This window comes from Salmo salar, chromosome ssa01, assembly GCF_905237065.1.
Source record: "Salmo salar chromosome ssa01, Ssal_v3.1, whole genome shotgun sequence".
NCBI lineage: Eukaryota > Metazoa > Chordata > Actinopteri > Salmoniformes > Salmonidae > Salmo > Salmo salar.
In genome coordinates this window covers 80,535,756-80,555,696 of record NC_059442.1, presented here as the reverse complement: position 1 = coordinate 80,555,696, position 19,941 = coordinate 80,535,756, and the positions used below count along the sequence as shown (strand labels likewise).

The 19,941-nt window shown below is 42.1% G+C and overlaps 1 protein-coding gene across 4 annotated transcripts in view; it reads right to left on the bottom strand.

The window, feature by feature from the left end:
• Positions 1 to 202: 202 nt before the first annotated feature.
• The window catches only part of hkdc1 (hexokinase domain containing 1), a 29,295-nt gene continuing 9,556 nt past the window's right edge, over positions 203 to 19,941 (bottom strand). For 3 of the 4 annotated variants that reach the window (XM_014213559.2, XM_045723235.1, XM_045723234.1), the window contains 15 exons: positions 9,489 to 9,608; positions 7,448 to 7,543; positions 7,219 to 7,318; positions 6,932 to 7,115; positions 6,597 to 6,752; positions 6,226 to 6,459; positions 5,801 to 6,105; positions 5,430 to 5,578; positions 5,226 to 5,345; positions 4,986 to 5,081; positions 3,180 to 3,279; positions 2,906 to 3,089; positions 2,180 to 2,335; positions 1,296 to 1,529; positions 203 to 1,008 (listed from right to left, as the gene is read on the bottom strand). In XM_014213559.2, the coding sequence (XP_014069034.2) occupies positions 879 to 1,008; positions 1,296 to 1,529; positions 2,180 to 2,335; positions 2,906 to 3,089; positions 3,180 to 3,279; positions 4,986 to 5,081; positions 5,226 to 5,345; positions 5,430 to 5,578; positions 5,801 to 6,105; positions 6,226 to 6,459; positions 6,597 to 6,752; positions 6,932 to 7,115; positions 7,219 to 7,318; positions 7,448 to 7,543; positions 9,489 to 9,608 (2,364 nt within the window). In that variant the 3' untranslated portion in view covers positions 203 to 878. The other variant, XM_045723236.1, reaches the window with a different exon arrangement.

Sequence of the window (19,941 nt, the reverse complement as noted above, 5' to 3'; positions counted from 1 at the left end):
TAAGAGGGGGCATTCCAATGTTGTAACCCAGGATATGACTCAAAATTATTAACGGGGTTGTGTAATTGAATTCTACACGATGTGACAATTGAATATAGATTTGGAAACAGCTTTAAGCCACTGATAGTGCCAATATGTCTTACTCAACACATGCTAGAATCTCTACAGAGAAGGGATACATTCCACAAACTTGGCATTTCAATTGTATTATTTGGAGTAGTTTATTGAATACAGATAATTTTAATGGGTATATTCTGTACATTGAGAGGGATTTCCTTCAGTACTAATATATTCATATAAGTGGAATTAGTCCTGTTGATATCTAAAATAAAAAAGCATCATACAAGTTGACACATACTCTGTTGCATATGGAGAGCTTGAACAAAGTTGCAAGTTTAACTTCCTCAGACTTCACCCACCAGATCATCACAATGCTGAATAGTGTTGTTATGACATTCCAGTCTGATCCATTCCATTTTCCAACTCCCTCTGCTCTGGGCCACTCCCATTGCTGTTCCTGTCTGCTGAGAGCATGAGGACCATTTCAAAACAACGCAATAACACATCTAGATAGTAGCAGTGAGTCTCAATCTGCTCCCTACCTCTTCCCCTTCGTCCTAACCCATTCAATGTTTTGCAAGAGGGTCTGGATAGGTATAGCAGTGTAGAGGTGGATAATCCAAATACAGACAGAATTTTAACAGTAGCTATTTGATTATATTGCAGTGGTACTATGGCCAGAGAATATTGCACAGCATCACACCTTCCTTACATTACATTTACAATGGCAGACGACGATTAGAAAGAACCACAAGGGTCCCAATTCCTTTGTGTGTTTGGCACAAAAAAACTGTGCATACACGAGGTCTAATCTTGTGTTAAGTTTCTCCACGCGCCACAGCTGTGATGAGGGCGGCCCCTTTTCCACTGCCATCTTCTGATAGGACAAACTCCACGTCACACTGTGGCGCCAGAGCCTTGACCGTGTCCTTGAGGATTCTGGAAAAGCTGCACAGTTCAAGAGGTACTGTGTTAGATGTGTTGTGCTTTAAAACTCTTTAAAACTGTGCCAAAGTCTGAACTAGGGCTTCATTTGACTCCTGGCTACATGTTGCCCCTAGAGGTGGTGGGTTGATTTCCTTGCTTCCTTCCTTGCACTCTAATCTGACCAGAAATACTATCTCCCCTTCTCTCTCTATAAAAATAAAACGACATAAACAAAACTCTGCAGTCTGTTCAAGAATAATTATAACCCTGTTAAATCTAAATATCCCTTGCCCCTGGTGGCTACTCACTGTGGATGCAGCTTGTAGAGTGTTCCGTCCACCCCCACGGTGATGTTAATTTGGTTCAGCCCACGGTTCTCTCTGATTTTGTCGACAATGGCGGCCATTCCGGCTCCACAGAGCTGAGCCGCCCGGTGAGACACTGTACCACACACCTCCTTGACGATGATACTGTCATCACATGTGCTGTCCAGACCCAGCTGCTGCAGGATGGACCTCACCTGCAGTAGCGCCAACCGGTCACTGGGTAGGAGATAGAGGAGTCACACACTTGATATTCTTGTACATCTGGATATTCTTGTACACCTATTCACTACATTTTACATTTTAGTCCAGAGCGACTTACATTTAGTGCATTCATCTTAAGGTAGCTAGCTAGGAGAGACAACCACAAATCATAGTAAGTAATTGTTTCCTCAAAGTAGCTATCAGCAAAGTCAGTGCTATTAAGAAAAGACAAGCGCGAGAAACACAAGGGTAGGGGTGAGGGGTCCTGTGGGATTAATCAAGATACTTTGTGAATAGGTAGGTTTTTTAAATGTTTTCGGAAGATGGGCAGGGACTCAGAACCGAAGGAACCAAACAGAGGCATTCATAAGCAAACAGAACAAAACAGGGAGGGACCCACCTGAATTTGTCCAATAGAAACTGAAATGTTTTCCGTTTGGAGTAAACGGTTTCTGTTGCAAAACGTTTTGTTACGTTTCTGGAAACCATAGTATAAAAGCCTATTCATGCAACTGTAAATACTTAAGTATTCCTAACCGACTTTAAAAGCATATGTTCAAATATTCATATTAGTAATCCTATATCCTATGTGGACTTACATTCGATCTGTCTACTATTAGAGGCCTGAGTTGCTGTACTACGTGATCATTTATACAACTCTGTACCTCTCTATTTGGGACAGGAACTTGGTCTCGAAGATGCCCCTGGTCTTCAGAGGCTCTGTGATGTGGCCTCGGAACAGAAGACCTCTCCTGGTTAGGTCGATGAGAATCTGCCTCACTATCTCCCCCAAATACATACCGCTGGTCATCTTCTCAAACCTGGGGCAACAGGATATGACATGAAATAGGCGACATGCAAAACAGCTTCAATTATTCAATATTTCACTGTGCCAATAGTCTAGACCTCCAATTAACCAAAATATGGTCAAGCATAATTTTAATCAAGCCTTTTTAAACGATCATGTGTTAGGGAAAATTCCCATAAGCATAATCAAGTATAATGCATATCTCTTTGCACAGTTGAATAACTAATATTTAGCATTTATCATGTAGATACTTGTAGAACCTTGACCAAACCGGATTATGGGACAGTGTCCACAAACATTAATTAAGCATCTCCCTTTAGCATGGTTGAATAACTAATTCACATTAGATTTAGACTGAGCTATGGATAAGAAAATAATTGAATGACAATCCCTGGCACCAGGGTGTCCTCTAGTGGTACAGGAAGTGGTCAGTCAGGTCTGGATGTATCCTGTAGTGGTACAGGAAGTGGTCAGTCAGGTCTGGATGTGTCCTCTAGAGGTACAGGAAGTAGTCAGTCAGGTCTGGATGTGTCCTGTAGTGGTACAGGAAGTGGTCAGTCAGGTTTGGATGTTAACAACTTGCCTTTGTTTGCCGTTGTTCAATGACCCCTCATCTACTTCTCTGTCAAACCTGGTCCGGATGTCCTCGATGCAGTCATTCTCGCCAAAACCGCCCCACTCTGTGTTCACACACATCTGTCCCTCGTCCCCCTCCACCATCTCAATGTTCCTCATCTCCTCCATGTAGCACACATTACTCCCCGTCCCTAGGGGGCAGCATTTCACACTAAGATCATACATACGTCACTCTATAGTACAATGTAAAACCAACAAGGCTGAGAATAGGCCCTACATACCAGCAATGAGTCCTATCTCACACTTGGGGTCTTCATATGCACATGTCATCATTGTGCCCACTGTGTCATTCACCACAGCAACAATGTCAAGATCAAATTCCTACAGGAAACAAAATATTACTTTGACCTACACTATCGTTCAAAAGTTTGGGGTCACTTAGAAATGTCCTTGTTTTTGAAAGAAAAGCATTTTTTTTTGTCCATTAAAATAACATCAAATTTGATCAGAAATACAGTGTAGACATTGTTCATGTTGTAAATGACTATTGTAGCTGGAAACGGTAGATTTTTATGGAATATCTACATAGGCATACAGAGACCCATTATCAGCAACCATCACTCCTGTGTTCCAATGGCACGTTGTGTTAGCTAATCCAAGTTTATCATTTTAAAAGGCTAATTGATCATTAGAAAACCCTTTTGCAATTATGTTAGCACAGCTGAAAACTGTTTTGCTGATTAAGGAAGCAATAAAACTGGCCTTTAGACTAGTTGAGTATCTGGAGCATCAGCATTTGTGGGTTCGATTACAGGCTCAAAATGTCCAGAAACAAAGACCTTTCTTCTGAAACTCGTCAGTCTATTCTTGTTCTGAGAAATGATAGCTATTCCATGCAAGAAATTGCCAAGAAACTGAAGATCTCGTTCAACGCTGTGTACTACTCCCTTCACAGAACAGAGCAAACTGCCTCTAACCAGAATAGAAAGAGGAGTGGGAGGCCCCGGTGCACAACTGAGCAAGAGGACAAGTACATTAGAGTGTCTAGTTTGAGAAACAGACACCTCACAAGTCCTCAACTGGCAGCTTCATTAAATAGTACCCATAAAACACCAGTCTCAACGTCAACAGTGAAGAGGCGACTCTGGGATGCTGAAAAAGCCATATCTCAGACTGGCCAATAAAAAGAAAAGCTTAAGATGGGCAAAAGAACACAGACACTGGACAGAGGAACTCTGCCTAGAAGGCCAGCATCCCGGAGTCGCCTTTTCACTTTTGACGTTGAGACTGGTGTTTTGAGGGTACTATTTAATGAAGCTGCCAGTTGAGGACTTGTGAGGCATCTGTTTCTCAAACTAGACACTCGAATGTACTTGTCCTCTTGCTCAGTTGTGCACCGGACCCTCCCACTCCTCTTTCTATTCTGATTAGAGCCAGTTTGAGCTGTTCTGTGAAGGGAGTAGTACACAGCGTTGTATAAGATCTTCAGTTTCTTGGCAATTTCTTGCATGGAATAGCCATCATTTCTCAGAACAAGAATAGACTGACAAGTTTCAGAGGAAAGGTCTTTGTTTCTGGACATTTTGAGCCTGTAATCGAACCCACAAATGCTGATTCTCCAGATACTCAACTGGTCTAAAGAAGGCCAGTTTTATTGCTTCTTTAAACAGCAAAACAGTTTTCAGTTGTGCTAACATAATTGCGAAAGGGTTTTCTAATGATCAATTAGCCTTTTAAAATGATAAACTTGGATTAGCTAACACAACGTGCCATTGGACACCAGGAGTGATGGTTGCCGATAATGGGCCTCTTGTACGCCTATGTAGATATTCCATTAAAAGAAAAATCTGCCCTTTCCAGCTACAATAGTCATTTACAACATGAACAATGTCTACACTGTATTTCTGATCAATTTGATGTTATTTAATGGACAAAAAACTTGCTTTTCTTTCAAAAACAAGGACATTTCTAAGTGACCCCAAACTTTTGAACGATAGTGTATATATTCACTTTCATAATGGGCAATAGTATATGTTTTCCAGACTACCTATTACAGAGAACAGTGGGTCTTGTTCCATTTCACTCACATTCCGTCTTTTGATAGCCTCTCGGAGCATTTCCACAACGTCATTTCCTTCACAGTCTGTGGCTTTGAACCCTTTGGTCCAGCTAACCAAACTTCCCTGAGGAAGGAAGTATTACAATGGAGACTGGTAACATACTTAATAATGGAATGACTTACCCTGATTAAGCACACCGGTCATTGAAATAACTGCCATTCTTTGGCATTGAGGATGATTTCGTCATCATGACGATTGTACTTTTACCTTATCGATTCCTGTCTGTCTGCAGGGGAAAGAAAAGGTGAAACCAAGCGGGAGACGAGTATTCTTCATCCCCATGTAGTCCAGGAAATCTGAGATGCACTGGACAATGTGGTCGAACAGCTAGAAACAAAGAGTTTGTCAGGCTAAGGGGTTAGGGACCTAGTTAGCAGTCAGCGGGGGGTGGTGGGGTGTGTGTGGGCTCACCTCCTCTCCTGTGCCCTGCATGATCTCCAGAGGGATGGCGTAGATCTTGTTGTACATGCGGACAGACTTGCGTATTCCACTCCGGATCTTCACCACCAACACCCGGAAGTTAGTTCCTCCCAGGTCCAAAGCCAAGTACTTTCCTCGCTCTGCAATAATAAACATTGTAATCACTTGACTTGAAATGAAACAACTTGCACCTAATGATGTGATTTTAGACAGCAACATTTCATAAACTGTTAAGGTGATGGTACAGAATAAAGTGTAATAATGGGTTATAGCATGGTAATAACATGATAACTTTCCGCATTATGAACAACAAGGTAAACCTTTAGATCCAGTGCATAGCAATCTGTAGCCAGTCCTCTCACCTGTCCCATCAGGTGTCCTGTACACAAAGGAGGGCAGCATTTTAACAGAGGCAGTTCTGTGGGAATCCTTCCTAAGGCCTCTCTCTAGCTCCACTCTCATCTTGTCCCTGACCTGCTGGAGGTTCTCTGGACTCAGGCTGAGTAGAGCAAGAGTGTCATTGATCTCCCTCCTCTGGGCCGCCAGCCTCTGAGCCACCGCTGTTACCATAGCAGCCCCCTTACTGCTACCACTCTCAGACAGCACAAAGCGCACATGGCACTCTGGCACCAACCGGCGCACCACCTTGTGGAGCCTCTTGGGGTACCTGGGAGGGAGAGAAAGAGAGAGCGAGACAGAGAGGGAGAGAGTTTATTGTCAGCGTTCACAGGCAAAGAGGAAAACTGCCACTCTGAGCAGAAACCTTCCGTGACTTATGGCTACATACTGTGGATGTGTTCTGTAGACAGTTCCGTCAACCCCAACAGTGATCCGCAAGCTCTTCAGCTTCCTGTTCTCGCGGATGCGGGTGAGGATGGCAGCCAGCGCAGCGGCGCAGAGGTTAGCTGACCTGAAGGACACGATGGTGGAGACGTGTTGGACGGCAAGGCAATCATCTGCTGAGGGGGAAAGGCCGAGCTCTGTAAGGATTTCCCTGGTGTTCTTCAGCCCGTCTTTGTACCTGGAAGTATAGTTCTGACATAGTTGTCAAAGTGTAACATACATTTCCCTGAATAATGTCTGTGAAAATTAGTACAAATAAATTATATACAATATATTTATAGTGTGAGCATTAAGACTCATGGAAAATGCTCTTACTGTTCAATTAAAGTGATGTGTTTGGTTTGAAATTTCCCTTTGGTGCGTAGAGCATTGGAAACTCTGCCATCAAACAGTAGTCCCTTCTTGGCCATCTTTAACAGAATGAGTCTCACCAACTCCCCCATGTACATCCCACTCACCATCTTCTCAAACCTAACAGAGCAACACACTAGTGTTAACAGTCATTATTTACATTCCTACTAGTGTAAGGCCCCTATTCCGTCAATTGTAAATAAAGGGAAACCATATCGTTGGTTTACTCAGAATTTTTACAATGATATCTAATACTTAATGTATTTCCAATATGGTTGGTTATGGATTTTGGTGCTTACAGTTGCTTCCCTGGGTTGGTGGAGGCAGCATCAATCTCTCGGTCAAAATGTGTAATGAAGTCATCGAGTGCCCCATCGTCCCCGAAGGCTCCCCACTCTGTGTTGATGCACATCCTGCCCTCGTCTCCTTCCACCAGGTCAATGTGTCTCAGCTCCTCCATGTAACAAGCATTAGTACCTGTGCCTGAGATTACATAGCGATGGTGAGAAAGACTATTTGTAGGCTGATAATACTGACAATGAAACAACCATTCTGAATGAAGGGTGCAAATTAATATCAGGCTGACCTATGATGACCCCCACTTCACAACGCTGGTCGTCATAGCCACAGGTCATCATGGTTCCCACTGTGTCATTAACAAGGGCCAGGACATCCACATTGGTTCCCTATAAACAGTGTTGGCTGGTGTTTTAATTGACAAATTCCTTTTTATATATATACTGTAGTATATACAGAAATGCAAGAAAAAAATGAAATGAGTGATAATAAGTAGTGAATAAGATCTCCCTTAATACCCCGACTCTATCAATGGCCTGTCTCAAGGATTGCACCACATTGGTCCCCAGGACTCCTCTGGCCTTGTAGTTCTTTGACCATGACAACAGCACTCCCTAAAACAGGTTTTGATTGTTGAAAGAAAGCAAGGATTACATTCTGAATAGATAGTCACACAATGAACAAGTTTGTCAATGCAGTTCACACATTCTGTTACATCATATGAAAGTGGCTTTGCAGGTATCTGATTTTTACTGATAATCAATTGGAGCCCATCTGATATTTCTGGAGTGATAACCTGTTTGGGATAGGGGGCAGTATTTTCATGGCCGGATGAAAAAAACTTACCCGATTTAAACTGGTTACTACTCTTCCCCAGAAACGAGAATATGCATATTATTAGTCGATTTGGATAGAAAACACTGAAGTTTCTAAAACTGTTTGAATGGTGTCTGTGAGTATAACAGAACTCATATGGCAGGTAAAAACCTGAGAAGATTCCAAGCAGGAAGTGGCCTGTCTGAGAATTTGTAGTTCTTCTTTTGATTCTCTATCAAAACTACAGTATCTGTGGGGTTACGTAACACTTTCTAAGGCTTCCATTGGCTCTCTAAAGCCTTCAGAAAGCGGATTGGGCGTCTTCTGTCTCTGGGCAGAGTATAGTAGCTCAGTTTGTCAGTGGTCTGCCTGGTGACAAAGAGATTGGATATGCGCGTTCACGCGACCATGCTATTTTTTCTTTTCCTCTTTGAATGAATACACTATTGTCCGGTTGGAATATTATCGCTATTTTACGAGAAAAATACCATAAAAATTTATTTTAAACAGCGTTTGAAATGCTTCTAAGTACGGTAAAGGAACATTTAGAATTTTTTGGTCTCGAAATGCGCTCGCGTGTTACCCTTTGGATAGTGACCTGAACGCACGAAACAAAAGGTATTTGGACATAACTATCGATTATTTGGAACAAAAACAACATTTCTTGTGGAAGTAGCAGTCCTGGGAGAGCATTCTGACGAAGATCAGCAAAGGTAATACCATTTTTCTAATAGTAATTCTGAGTTTAGTGAGCCCCGAACTTGGCGGATGTCAAAATAGCTAGCCGTGATGGCTGAGCTATGTACTCAGAATATTGCAAAATGTGCTTTCGCCGAAAAGCTATTTTAAAAACTGACATTGCGATTGCATAAAGGACTTCTGTATCTATAATTCTTAAAATAATTGTTATGTATTTTGTCGACGTTTATGATGAGTAATTTAGTAAATTCACCGGAAGTTTTGGGTGGGAATGCATATTCTGAACATCACATGCCAATGTAAAAAGCTGTTTTTGGATATAAATATGAACTTGATTGAACAAAACATGCATGTATTGTATAACATAATGTCCTAGGAGTGTCATCTGATGAAGATCATCAAAGGTTAGTCCTTCATTTAGCTGTGTTTTGGGTTTTTGTGACATATATGCTTGCTTGGAAAATGGCTGTGTGATAGTTTTTGGCTATGTACTCTCCTAACATAATCTAATCTTTTGCTTTCGCTGTAAAGCCTTTTTGAAACTGGGTGGTTCGAGGCCTGAATGCTGATTGGCTGACAACCGTGGTATATCAGACCGTATACCACGGATATGACAGAACTTTTATTTTTACTGCTCTAATTACGTTGGTAAACAGTTTATAGCCTAGTGGTTAGAGCGTTGGGCCAGTAACTGAAAGGTTGCTAGATCGAATCCCCGAGCTGACAAGATAAAAACCTGTCGTTCTGCCCCTGAACAAGGCAGTTAACCCACTGTCCCTAGGCCGTCATTGTAAATAAGAATTTGTTCTTAACTGACTTGCCTAGTTAAATAAAGGTAAAATATATATATTTTTTAAATATAAAATAAATAAATATATATATATAATAGCAATAAGGCACCTCTGGGGTTTGAGGAATATGGCCAATATACCAGGGCTAAGGGCTGTATCCAGGCACTCCCCGTTGTGTCGTGCTTAAGAACAGCCCTTAGACGTGGTATATTGACCATATACCACACCCTCTCGTGCCATATGGCTTAAATACCTCATCTATTTTGGACTGTCCACAAGGGAAAGAGAAGGTGAAGCCCAAAGCTTTCCTCTTCTGGTTGATGTGCTTCTTTTGCAGGAAGTCTTTCAGAGACTCTGCAACATGGTCAAACATCTGTAAAAGAGACAGTGTTGGACAGATTACTTACAACATGTAATCTGTGACTAATTACAGTAATGTAATCTGATTACTCAAAATGAGTAAAGTACTCTGATTCCTTCTGAATTACTTCGGCCTCCTTTATGCTGTAGACCTATTAGTTCTCTCGAACCCTGCCCACAGAACTGCCCAGCATCCTTGGGAAAATGCTAGCACAGATGCCTGCTGCATCTTCTTGATGAAATGGCATCACTGCTAAAAGGTCAGCTTCCCTGTCAAGCTCCATAATCATTATTTGATTGTATATTTATAGGCGTAGATCTGTGTGCAAAGATAGACAAGTAGATGTTAGTGTACTTGTTTCCACTGAAACTAGAGATTCAGCTAAGAAAACAGCTGATTTGTCATGTGCGTCATCACAGTGCTTGGGAAATGAACAGAATGGAGCTGTGTTGACTAACCAAAAATGTCCAGACACAAAGATCCTGATGAAATGTGTGATGATTCAGTTCTCAGTAAGTGGGGGTCTGACTTTTCTGGTAAAAAAGTATCTGTGGAAAGCCAACCAATGACAGAAAATATGGCAATTTGGAAATTTCAAATAGATTAGAACAGAACAGAAGGAAAAAGCGTCCATTCTCAGTGAAAGGTGACTTCCGAGCTGTATTGTCACGCTCTGACCTAAGAGAGCTGTTGTTTCTCTGTTTAGTTAGGTCAGGGTGTGATATGGGTGGGCATTCTATGTTTTTGTTTCTATGTTTAGTTCTATTATTCTATTTCTATATTGGAGGTTTTTGGGATGATCTCCAATTAGAGGCAGCTGGTTCGCGTTGTCTCTAATTGGAGGTCATATTTAAGTTGGGGTTTTTTCTATTATGTTTTGTGGGTAGTTGTTTTCTGTTTCGTTCACGTAACCTGACAGAACTGTTGACTGTCGTTTTGTTTCTTTTGTATAAGTGTTCATTTTCATTAAAGTATAATCATGAGCACTCAACACGCCGCGCCTTGGTCCCCTCTATACGACGCACGTTACATGTATGGCTCAGATTTCAAAGACATTTTAAAAAAATCTGCCATCCCTTATGGAAACACAATGATTTCACATGTGAAATGTTCCCATGACCACATACAGTGCATTCGGGAAAGTATTCAGACCCTTGACTCTTTTTACATTTTGTTACGATACATCCTTATTTGAAAATGGATTCAATAATTTTTTTTGCCCTCAATCTACACACAATACCCCATAATGACAGAGCAAAAACAGGTTTTTAGAAATGTTTGAAATTGTATTAAAAACAAAAACTGAAATATGACATTTACATAAGTATTCAGACCCTTTACTCAGTACTATGTTGAAGCACTTTTGACAATGATTACAGCCTCGAGTCTTCTTGGGTGACGCTACAAACTTGTCACACCTGTATTTGGGGGGTTTCTCCCACTCTTTACTGCAGATCATCTCAAGCTCGGTCAGGTTGGATGGGAGTGTCGCTGCACAAATATTTTCAGGGTTTTACATTTTTACATTTACATTTTAGTCATTTAGCAGACGCTCTTATCCTGAGCGACTTACAGTAGTGAATGCATACATTTCATACATGCCCCTCCCATGGGAATTGAACCCACAACCCTGGCATTGCAAACACCATGCTCTACCAACTGAGCTACAGGGAAGGCCAGGGTTCTTGGTCATCTCCCTAACCAAAACCCTTCTCCACCAATTGCTCACTTTGACCGGGTGGCCAGCTCTAGGAAGAGTCTTGGTGGTTCCAAACTTTGTTTAAGAATGATGGAGGCCACTTTGTTCTTTGGGACCTTCAATGCTGCAGAAATGTTTTGGTACCCTTCAACCAGATCTGTGCTTGACACATTCCTGTTTCTGAGTTTTTGCTCTGACCTGCACTTTCAACTGTGGGACCTTACATAGACAGGTGTGTGCCTTTCCTAATCATGTCAAATCAATACAATTTACCACAGGTGGACTCCAATCAAGTTGTAAAAACATCTCAAGGATGATCAATGGAAACAGGATGCACCTGAGCTCAATTTCGAGTCTCATAGCAAAGGGTCTGAATACTTAAGTAAATAAGATACGTTTTTTTTAATTAATACATTTGCAAAATGTTCTGAAAACCTGTTTTCGCTTTGTCGTTATAGGGTATTGTGTGTAGATTGATGAGGGAAAAAAAGTATTTTATCAATTTTAGAATAAGTTTGTAACGTAAAAAAACGTGGAAAAAGTCAAGGGGTCTGAATACCTTCCGAATGCACTGTAACCTTTCACGTGTTTAATCAGGTGAAACATGTGATGGCATTGAGGAGTACACCACAAGTCTCACGTGGATATTTTTCATGAGGTTTTACAGGTGATGCCCTACAAAGTCGCTGTCTTTTCAACTTACATATTTGACACACTTTGACATACACTTAATCATGTACGTTCATTTATAAAGTAATTATTATTCAGCATGTCCTCAGGACCTGACCTGGGATTTGAACTCAGAACCTCCTGGTTCATGGTATTACGATCTTCCTGCTACACCACCATGTCTGTGTCAATAAGTGATTTCACCTGTATTGCTACACTTCGGACTTCAAAGTAAATGTCAGCTTTTTTTTAAATACACTCAAGAAAAGCTATTATATGTATCATAGTGATTCAGGAGTAAAATTAATACAAAATAATATACCCCACCAACATGAGGCAACTATACAGCAAACCTTAACATTTCTGAAATAAGTAAATTAAATAAATTATGAGAGATTAGTCAGATAACAGTTAAGCGCAGCGCAGATATCAAAAAGTGCAAAGTGCAGAGATTTATTATAGGTAATGAATCTGTAAAATGCTACAGACTTTGTGGTACAGTAGAAAGATCAGCGTACCCCAAATCCAGAGGTTGTGAGCTCAAATCCCAGGTGGGGTCATATTGAAAAGTCAGCCAATCAAATTAAATTTGTCACATGTGCTGAATACAACATGTGTAGACCTTACAGTGAAATGCTTACTTACAAGCCCTTAACCAACAATGCAGTTAAGAAAAATAAGTGTTAAGAAAATAAATTTAAAAAATGGCAGAATAACGAATAATTAAGGAGCAACAATAAAATAACTGTAGGGGGGGGGGGCAAATAGTCTGGGTAGCCATTTGATTAGGTGTTCAGGAGTCTTATGGCTTGGGGTAGAAACTGTTAAGAAGCATATTGGACCTAGATTTGGCGCTCCGGTACTGTTTGCCATGCGGTAGCAGAGAGAACAGTCTATGACTAGGGTGGCTGGAGTCTTTGACAATTTTTAGGGCCTTCCTCTGACACTGCCTGGTATAGAGGTCCTGGATGGCAGGAAGCTTGGCCCAAGTGATGTGCTGGGCCGTAAGCACTACCCTCTGTAGTGCCTTGCTGTTGCAGACCGAGCAGTTGCCATACCAGGCGGTGACACAACCAGTCAGGATGCTCTCGATGGTGCAGCTGTAGAACTTTGAGGATCTGAGGACCCATGCCAAACCTTTTCAGTCTCCTGAGGGGGAATAGGCTTTGTCGTGCCCCTCTTCACAACTGCCTTGGTGTGTTTGGACCATGATAGTTTGTTGGTGATGTGGACACCAAGGACCTTGAAGCTCTCAACCTGCTCCACTACAGCCCCATTGATGAGAATGGAGGGGTACTCTGTACTCATTTTCCTGTAGTCCACAATCATCTCCTTTGTTTGATCACGTTGAGGGGGAGGTTGTTAACCTGGCACCACACGGCCAGGTCTCTGACCTCCTCCCTATATTCTGTCTCATCGTTGATCAGTCCTACCACTGTTGTGTCATCAGCAAACTTGATGGTGGTGTTGGAGTCATGCCAGGCCATGCAGTCATGAGTGAACAGGGAGTACAGGAGGGGACTGAGTACACACCCCTGAGGGGCCCTGTGTTGAGGATCAGCGTGGCGAATGTGTTGTTACCTACCCTTACCACCTGGGGGTGGCCCGTCGGAAAGTCCAGGATCCAGTTGTAGAGGAAGGTGTTTAGTCCCAGGGTCCTTAGGTTATTGATGAGCTTTGAGGGCACTATGGTGTTGAACGCTGAGCTGTAGTCAATTAATAGTATTCTCACATAGATGTTCCTTTTGTCCAGGTGGGAAAGAGCAGTGTTGAGCGCAATAGAGATTGCATCATCTGTGGATCTGTTGGGGTGGTATGCAAATTGGAGTGGGTCTAGAGTTTTTGGGATAATGGTGTTGATGTAAGCCATGACCAGCCTTTCAAAGCACTTCATGGCTACAGACGTGAGTGCTACGGGCCGGTAGTCATTTAGGCAGGTTACCTTAGTGTTCTTGGGCACAAGGACTATGGTGAAGCATGTTGATATTACAGACTCAGTCAGGAACGGGTTGAAAATGTCAGTGAAGACACTTGCCAGTTGGTCAGCGCATGCTCGCAGTACATGTCCTGGTAATCCGTCTGGCCCTGCGGCCTTGTGAATGTTGATATGTTCACATCGGCTATGGAGAGTGTGAACACACAGTCGTCCGGAACAGCTGATGCTCTCATGCATGTTTCAGTGTTATTTTTCTCGTAGCGAGCATAGAAGTAATTTAGCTCGTCTGGTAGGCTTGTGTCAATGGGCAGCTCGCGGCTGTGCTTCCCTTTGTAGTCTGTAATAGTTTGCAAGCCCTGCCACATCCGACGAGCATCGGAGCCAGTGTATGTATGTATGTGGTATGTATGTTCGGTCACTGTGGGGACTATGTCATTGATGCACTTACTGATGAAGCCAGTGACTGATGTGGTGTACTCCTCAATGCCATCGGAAGAATCCCGGAACATATTCCAGTCTGTGCTAGCAAAACAGTCCTTTAGTTTAGCATCTGCTTCATCTGACCACTTTCTTATTGACCGAGTCACTGGTGCTTCCTGCTTTAGTTTTTGCTTGTAAGCAGGAATCAGGAGAATAGAATTGTGGTCAGATTTGCCAAATGGAGGGTGAGGGAGAGCTTTGTACGCGTCTCTGTGTGTGGAGTAAAGGTGGTCGCGAGTTTTTTCCCTCTGGTTGCACATGTAACATGCTGGTAGAAATGAATTAGAACGGATTTAAGTTCCCTGCATTAAAGTACCCGGCCACTAGGAGCGCCGCCTCTGGATGAGTATTTTCCCGTTTGCTTATGGCTGTATACAGCTTATTTAGTGTGGTCTTAGTGCCAGCATCAGTTTGTGGTGGCAAATAGACAGCTATGAAGAATATAGATGAAAACTATCTTGGTAAATAGTGTGGTCTGCAGCTTATCATGAGATACTCTACTTCAGGTGAGCAAAACCTTGAGATTTCCTTAGATTTTGTGCACCAGCTGTTGTTTACAAATATACATTGACTGCACCCCTTGTCTTATTAGAGGCAGCTGTTCTATCTTAAAAAAGAAAAGGAGAGCCACACACTTTAGGACCTCTAATGCAATTTAATAACCTAATATTTAACGTTTCAACAGACTAGCTGTCTTCATCAGCGTATAATGACAAACACTGCAGGTCACTAGTTTATATAGTGTCAAAGGACACACACAGGTGTCTGTAATCATGGCTTGATGGTTAATTTTTAGATATAAAAATAACATACAAAAAACATGAATGATAGCATACAATCATAGATAAAAATTTGGCTACATAGTCCTACAAAGCTGTTATATCTTGCCAATGGACCGAAAACCCAGCTAGCTGTATGTTATCCATGTCGTCTTTCAGCCACGACTCAGTCAAACATAAGATATTACAGTTTTTAATGTCCCGTTGGTAGGATAGTCTTGATCGGAGCTCATCCATTTTGTTATCCAATGATTGCATGTTGGCAAATAGGACTGATGGTACAGGCAGATTATTCACTCGCCGTCGGATCCTCACAAGGCACCCCAACCTACGTCCCCGATATCTCCGTCACTTCTTCATGCGAATGGCGGGGATTTGGGCCTTGTCAGATGTCTGAAGTACATTCTTAGCGTCCGACTTGTTTGTCCAGTACGAGGTGAGTAATCGCTGTCCTGATATCCAGAAGCTATTTTCCGTCATAAGAGACGGTGCCAGAAACATTATGTACAAAATAAGTTACAAAAAACACACACAAAAAAACCATACACATAATAGCACAATTGGTTAAGAGCCCGTAAAACGGCAGCCATCTCCCCCGGCGCCATCAAATGTAATCATATTGATTAAAGAGGTTTACACTATTTTAGCTAAACAGTGTACCACTTACCTTTAAAAAAAGTAACAGAATATTATCATTCATTCCAGATTATTTTTTTTACAGTACATTACTGTAAATAAGTGCTTTACTGTAAAGAAGTGCTTTCTTTACAGTAATGTATTGTTAAACCAAAGTTTATTTGAAATGTATGGTAACATACTGTACCTTTTTTTTACAGTAACTTACAGGTAACTGGCTGCCAGTACATTACCATCATTTATTTTATTTGTTTTACAATTTTTTAACAGTGCAGGTTTGAATGATTCCCATTTTTGAACAGTTTATGTCTCTCTGCATAACAACATCTGTTGTCATTCTACCAGGGTTGGGTAGGTTATTTTCTAAATGTAATCCATTACAGTTACCTGCTTAAATCAGTAATGAAACTTTTGGATTACCCAAACTCAGTAACGTAATCTGATTATATTCAGTTACTTTTAGATTACTTTACCTATAAAAAAAGGCATTCGAAGAAGACAAAAATGTATGTTCCCAATTGAACGACATCTATTGCTGGATAAATCAACGTTAAAGGTTACATAGCTGGCCATATATGGATGTTACATTTTACTTTATGCTTTGGTTATGTAGGCTTCCTCTAACCCATCGCTTTCTACTACAGTCGTGGCCAAAAGTTTTGAGAATGACGCAAATATTAATTTCCACAAAGTTTGCTGCTTCAGTGTCTTTAGATATTTTTGTCAGATGTTACTATGAAATACTGAAGTATAATTACAAGCATTTCATAAGTGTCAAAAGTTTTTATTGACAATTACATGAAGTTGATGTAAAGAGTCAATATTTGCAGTGTTGACCCTTCTTTTTCAAGACCTATGCAATCCGCCCTGGCATGCTATCAATTAACTTCTGGGCCACATCCTTTTTAAACTGATGGCAGCCCATTCTTGCATAATCAATGCTTGGAGTTTGTCAAAATTTGTGGGGTTTTGTTTGTCCACCCGCCTCTTGAGGATTGACCACAAGTTCTCAATGGGATTAAGGTCTGGGGAGTTTCCTGGCCATGGACCCAAAATATCGATGTTTTGTTCAGCGAGCCACTTAGTTTTCACTTTTGCCTTATGGCAAGGTGCTCCATCATGCTAGAAAAGGCATTGTTCGTCACCAAACTGTTCCTGGATGGTTGGGAGAAGTTGTTCTCGGAGGATGTGTTGGTACCATTCTTTATTCATGGCTGTGTTCTTAGGCAAACTTGTGAGTGAGCCCACTCCCTTGGCTGAGAAGCAACGCCACACATGAATGGTCTCAGGATGCTTTACTGTTGGCATGACACAGGACTGATGGTAGCGCTCACGCTTGTCTTCTCCGGACAAGCTTTTTTCCGGATGCCCCAAACAATCGGAAAGGGGATTCATCAGAGAAAATGACTTTACCCCAGTCCTCAGCAGTCCAATCCCTGTGCCTTTTGCAGAATATCAGTCTGTTCCTGATGTTTTTCCTGGAGAGAAGTGGCTTCTATGCTGCCCTTCTTGACACCAGGCCATCCTCCAAAATTCTTCGCCTCACTATGCGTGCAGATGCACTCACACCTGCCTGCTGCCATTCCTGAGCAAGCTCTGTACTGGTGGTTCCCCGATCCCGCAGCTGAATCAACATTAGGAGATGGTCCTGGCGCTTGCTGGACTTTCTTGGGCGCCCTTTGACAATTGAACCACTCTCCTTGAAGTTCTTGATGATCCGATAAATGGTTGATTTAGGTGCAATCTTACTGGCAGCTATATCCTTGCCTGTGAAGCCCTTTTTGTGCAAAGCAATGATGACGGCACGTGTTTCCTTGCAGGTTACCATGGTTGACAGAGGAAGAACAATGATTCCAAGCACCACCCTCCTTTTGAAGCTTCCAGTCTGTTATTCAAACTCAATCAGCATGACAGAGTGATCTCCAGCCTTGTCCTCGTCAACACACACCTGTGTTAACGAGAGAATCACTGACATGATGTCAGCTGGTCCTTTTGTGGCAGGGCTGAAATGCAGTGGAAATGTTTTTGGGGGATTCAGTTCATTTGCATGGCAAAGAGGGACTTTGCAATTAATTGCAATTCATCTGATCACTCTTCATAACATTCTGGAGTATATGCAAATTGCCATCATAAAAACTGAGGCATCAGACTTTGTGAAAATGTATATTTCTGTAATTCTCAAAACTTTTGGCCACGACTGTACATATAATAATACAATTAAATGATATCTTTACATTAAAAACCAAAATCTATCAGAATTCCAGTCATTCTAATAAATGTTATACCCCTTGATCTTCAAGAAAAGGACTTAGAAATATGGAAGTATAGATTAGCCAAATTGTTTTACCTGAGCATAACCCCAAAATGAAGGACTTAGTAGCCAGACCTACTCTGTTGTTTATGTATTTGTTGTCATGGAGGACTGATTGGGCTCATTGATTCGAGTTGAAAAATAAATGCTGTGCTCATAGAATGGCATGCTTTGAGCACTACTGAAAAGTGCTATTTACATGTCAAAAATTAATGTCATATGCTGCATTTGCTATAGGCCTATTGTTTACCTTTTTGTTGGTGACACTTTGATATCTTGATAATATGCAGCTGTTTAAAGGGCAAATCCACAGATGAAACAATAACAAAACGGGCACCCCACCTCTGTTTTGGTAAAAAGCTGAGGGATGGGCCTGGAGAAATGTAACCACTCTCAGATTAATAGACAGAGCTATGGATGCAAGGACTGACCATCCATGATATCAACATTATAGTTTTAAATATGTTATGAGGCTTTACAGTGTTTGTTTACATTTACAATGTTTACAAAAATTGGAGAAAACCAAGCTTATATTTTGGGTTCTCATGGAGAGTGACAGTTGAACAAAGCTCATGAGGCATTTCTAAGTTATATTCTTCAAGAATCAATGGAGATATACATTTTATATACACTGCTCAAAAAAATGAAGGGAACACTTAAACAACACATCCTAGATCTGAATGAAATAAATAATCTTATTAAATACTTTTTTCTTTACATAGTTGAATGTGCTGACAACAAAATCACACAAAAATAATCAATGGAAATCCAATTTATCAACCCATGGAGGTCTGGATTTGAAGTCACACTCAAAATTAAAGTGGAAAACCACACTACAGGCTGATCCAACTTTGATGTAATGTCCTTAAAACAAGTCAAAATGAGGCTCAGTAGTGTGTGTGGCCTCCACGTGCCTGTATGACCTCCCTACATTGCCTGGGCATGCTCCTGATGAGGTGGCGGATGGTCACTTGAGGGATCTCCTCCCAGACCTTGACTAAAGCATCCGCCAACTCCTGGACAGTCTGTGGTGCAACGTGGCGTTGGTGGATGGAGCGAGACAAGATGTCCCAGATGTGCTCAATTGGATTCAGGTCTGGGGAACGGGCGGGCCAGTCCATAGCATCAATGCCTTCCTCTTGCAGGAACTGCTGACACACTCCAGCCACATGAGGTCTAGCATTGTCTTGCATTAGGAGGAACCCAGGACCAACCGCACCAGCATATGGTCTCACAAAGGGTCTGAGGATCTCATCTCGGTACCTAATGGCAGTCAGGCTACCTCTGGCGAGCACATGGAGGGCTGTGCGGCCCCCCAAAGAAATGCCACCCCACACCATGACTGACCCACCGCCAAACCGGTCATGCTGGAGGATGTTGCAGGCAGCAGAACGTTCTCCACGGCATCTCCAGACTCTGTCACATCTGTCACGTGCTCAGTGTGAACCTGCTTTCATCTGTGAAGAGCACAGGGCGCCAGTGGCGAATTTGCCAATTTTGGTGTTCTCTGGCAAATGCCAAACGTCCTGCACGGTGTTGGGCTGTAAGCACAACCCCCACCTGTGGACGTCGGGCCCTCATACCACCCTCATGGAGTCTGTTTCTGGCCGTTTGAGCAGACACATGCACATTTGTGGCCTGCTGGAGGTCATTTTGCAGGGCTCTGGCAGTGCTCCTCCTGCTCCTCCTTGCACAAAGGCGGAGGTAGCGGTCCTGCTGCTGGGTTGTTGCCCTCCTACGGCCTCCTCCACGTCTCCTGATGTACTGGCCTGTCCCCTGGTAGCGCCTCCATGCTCTGGACACTACGCTGACAGACACAGCAAACCTTCTTGCCA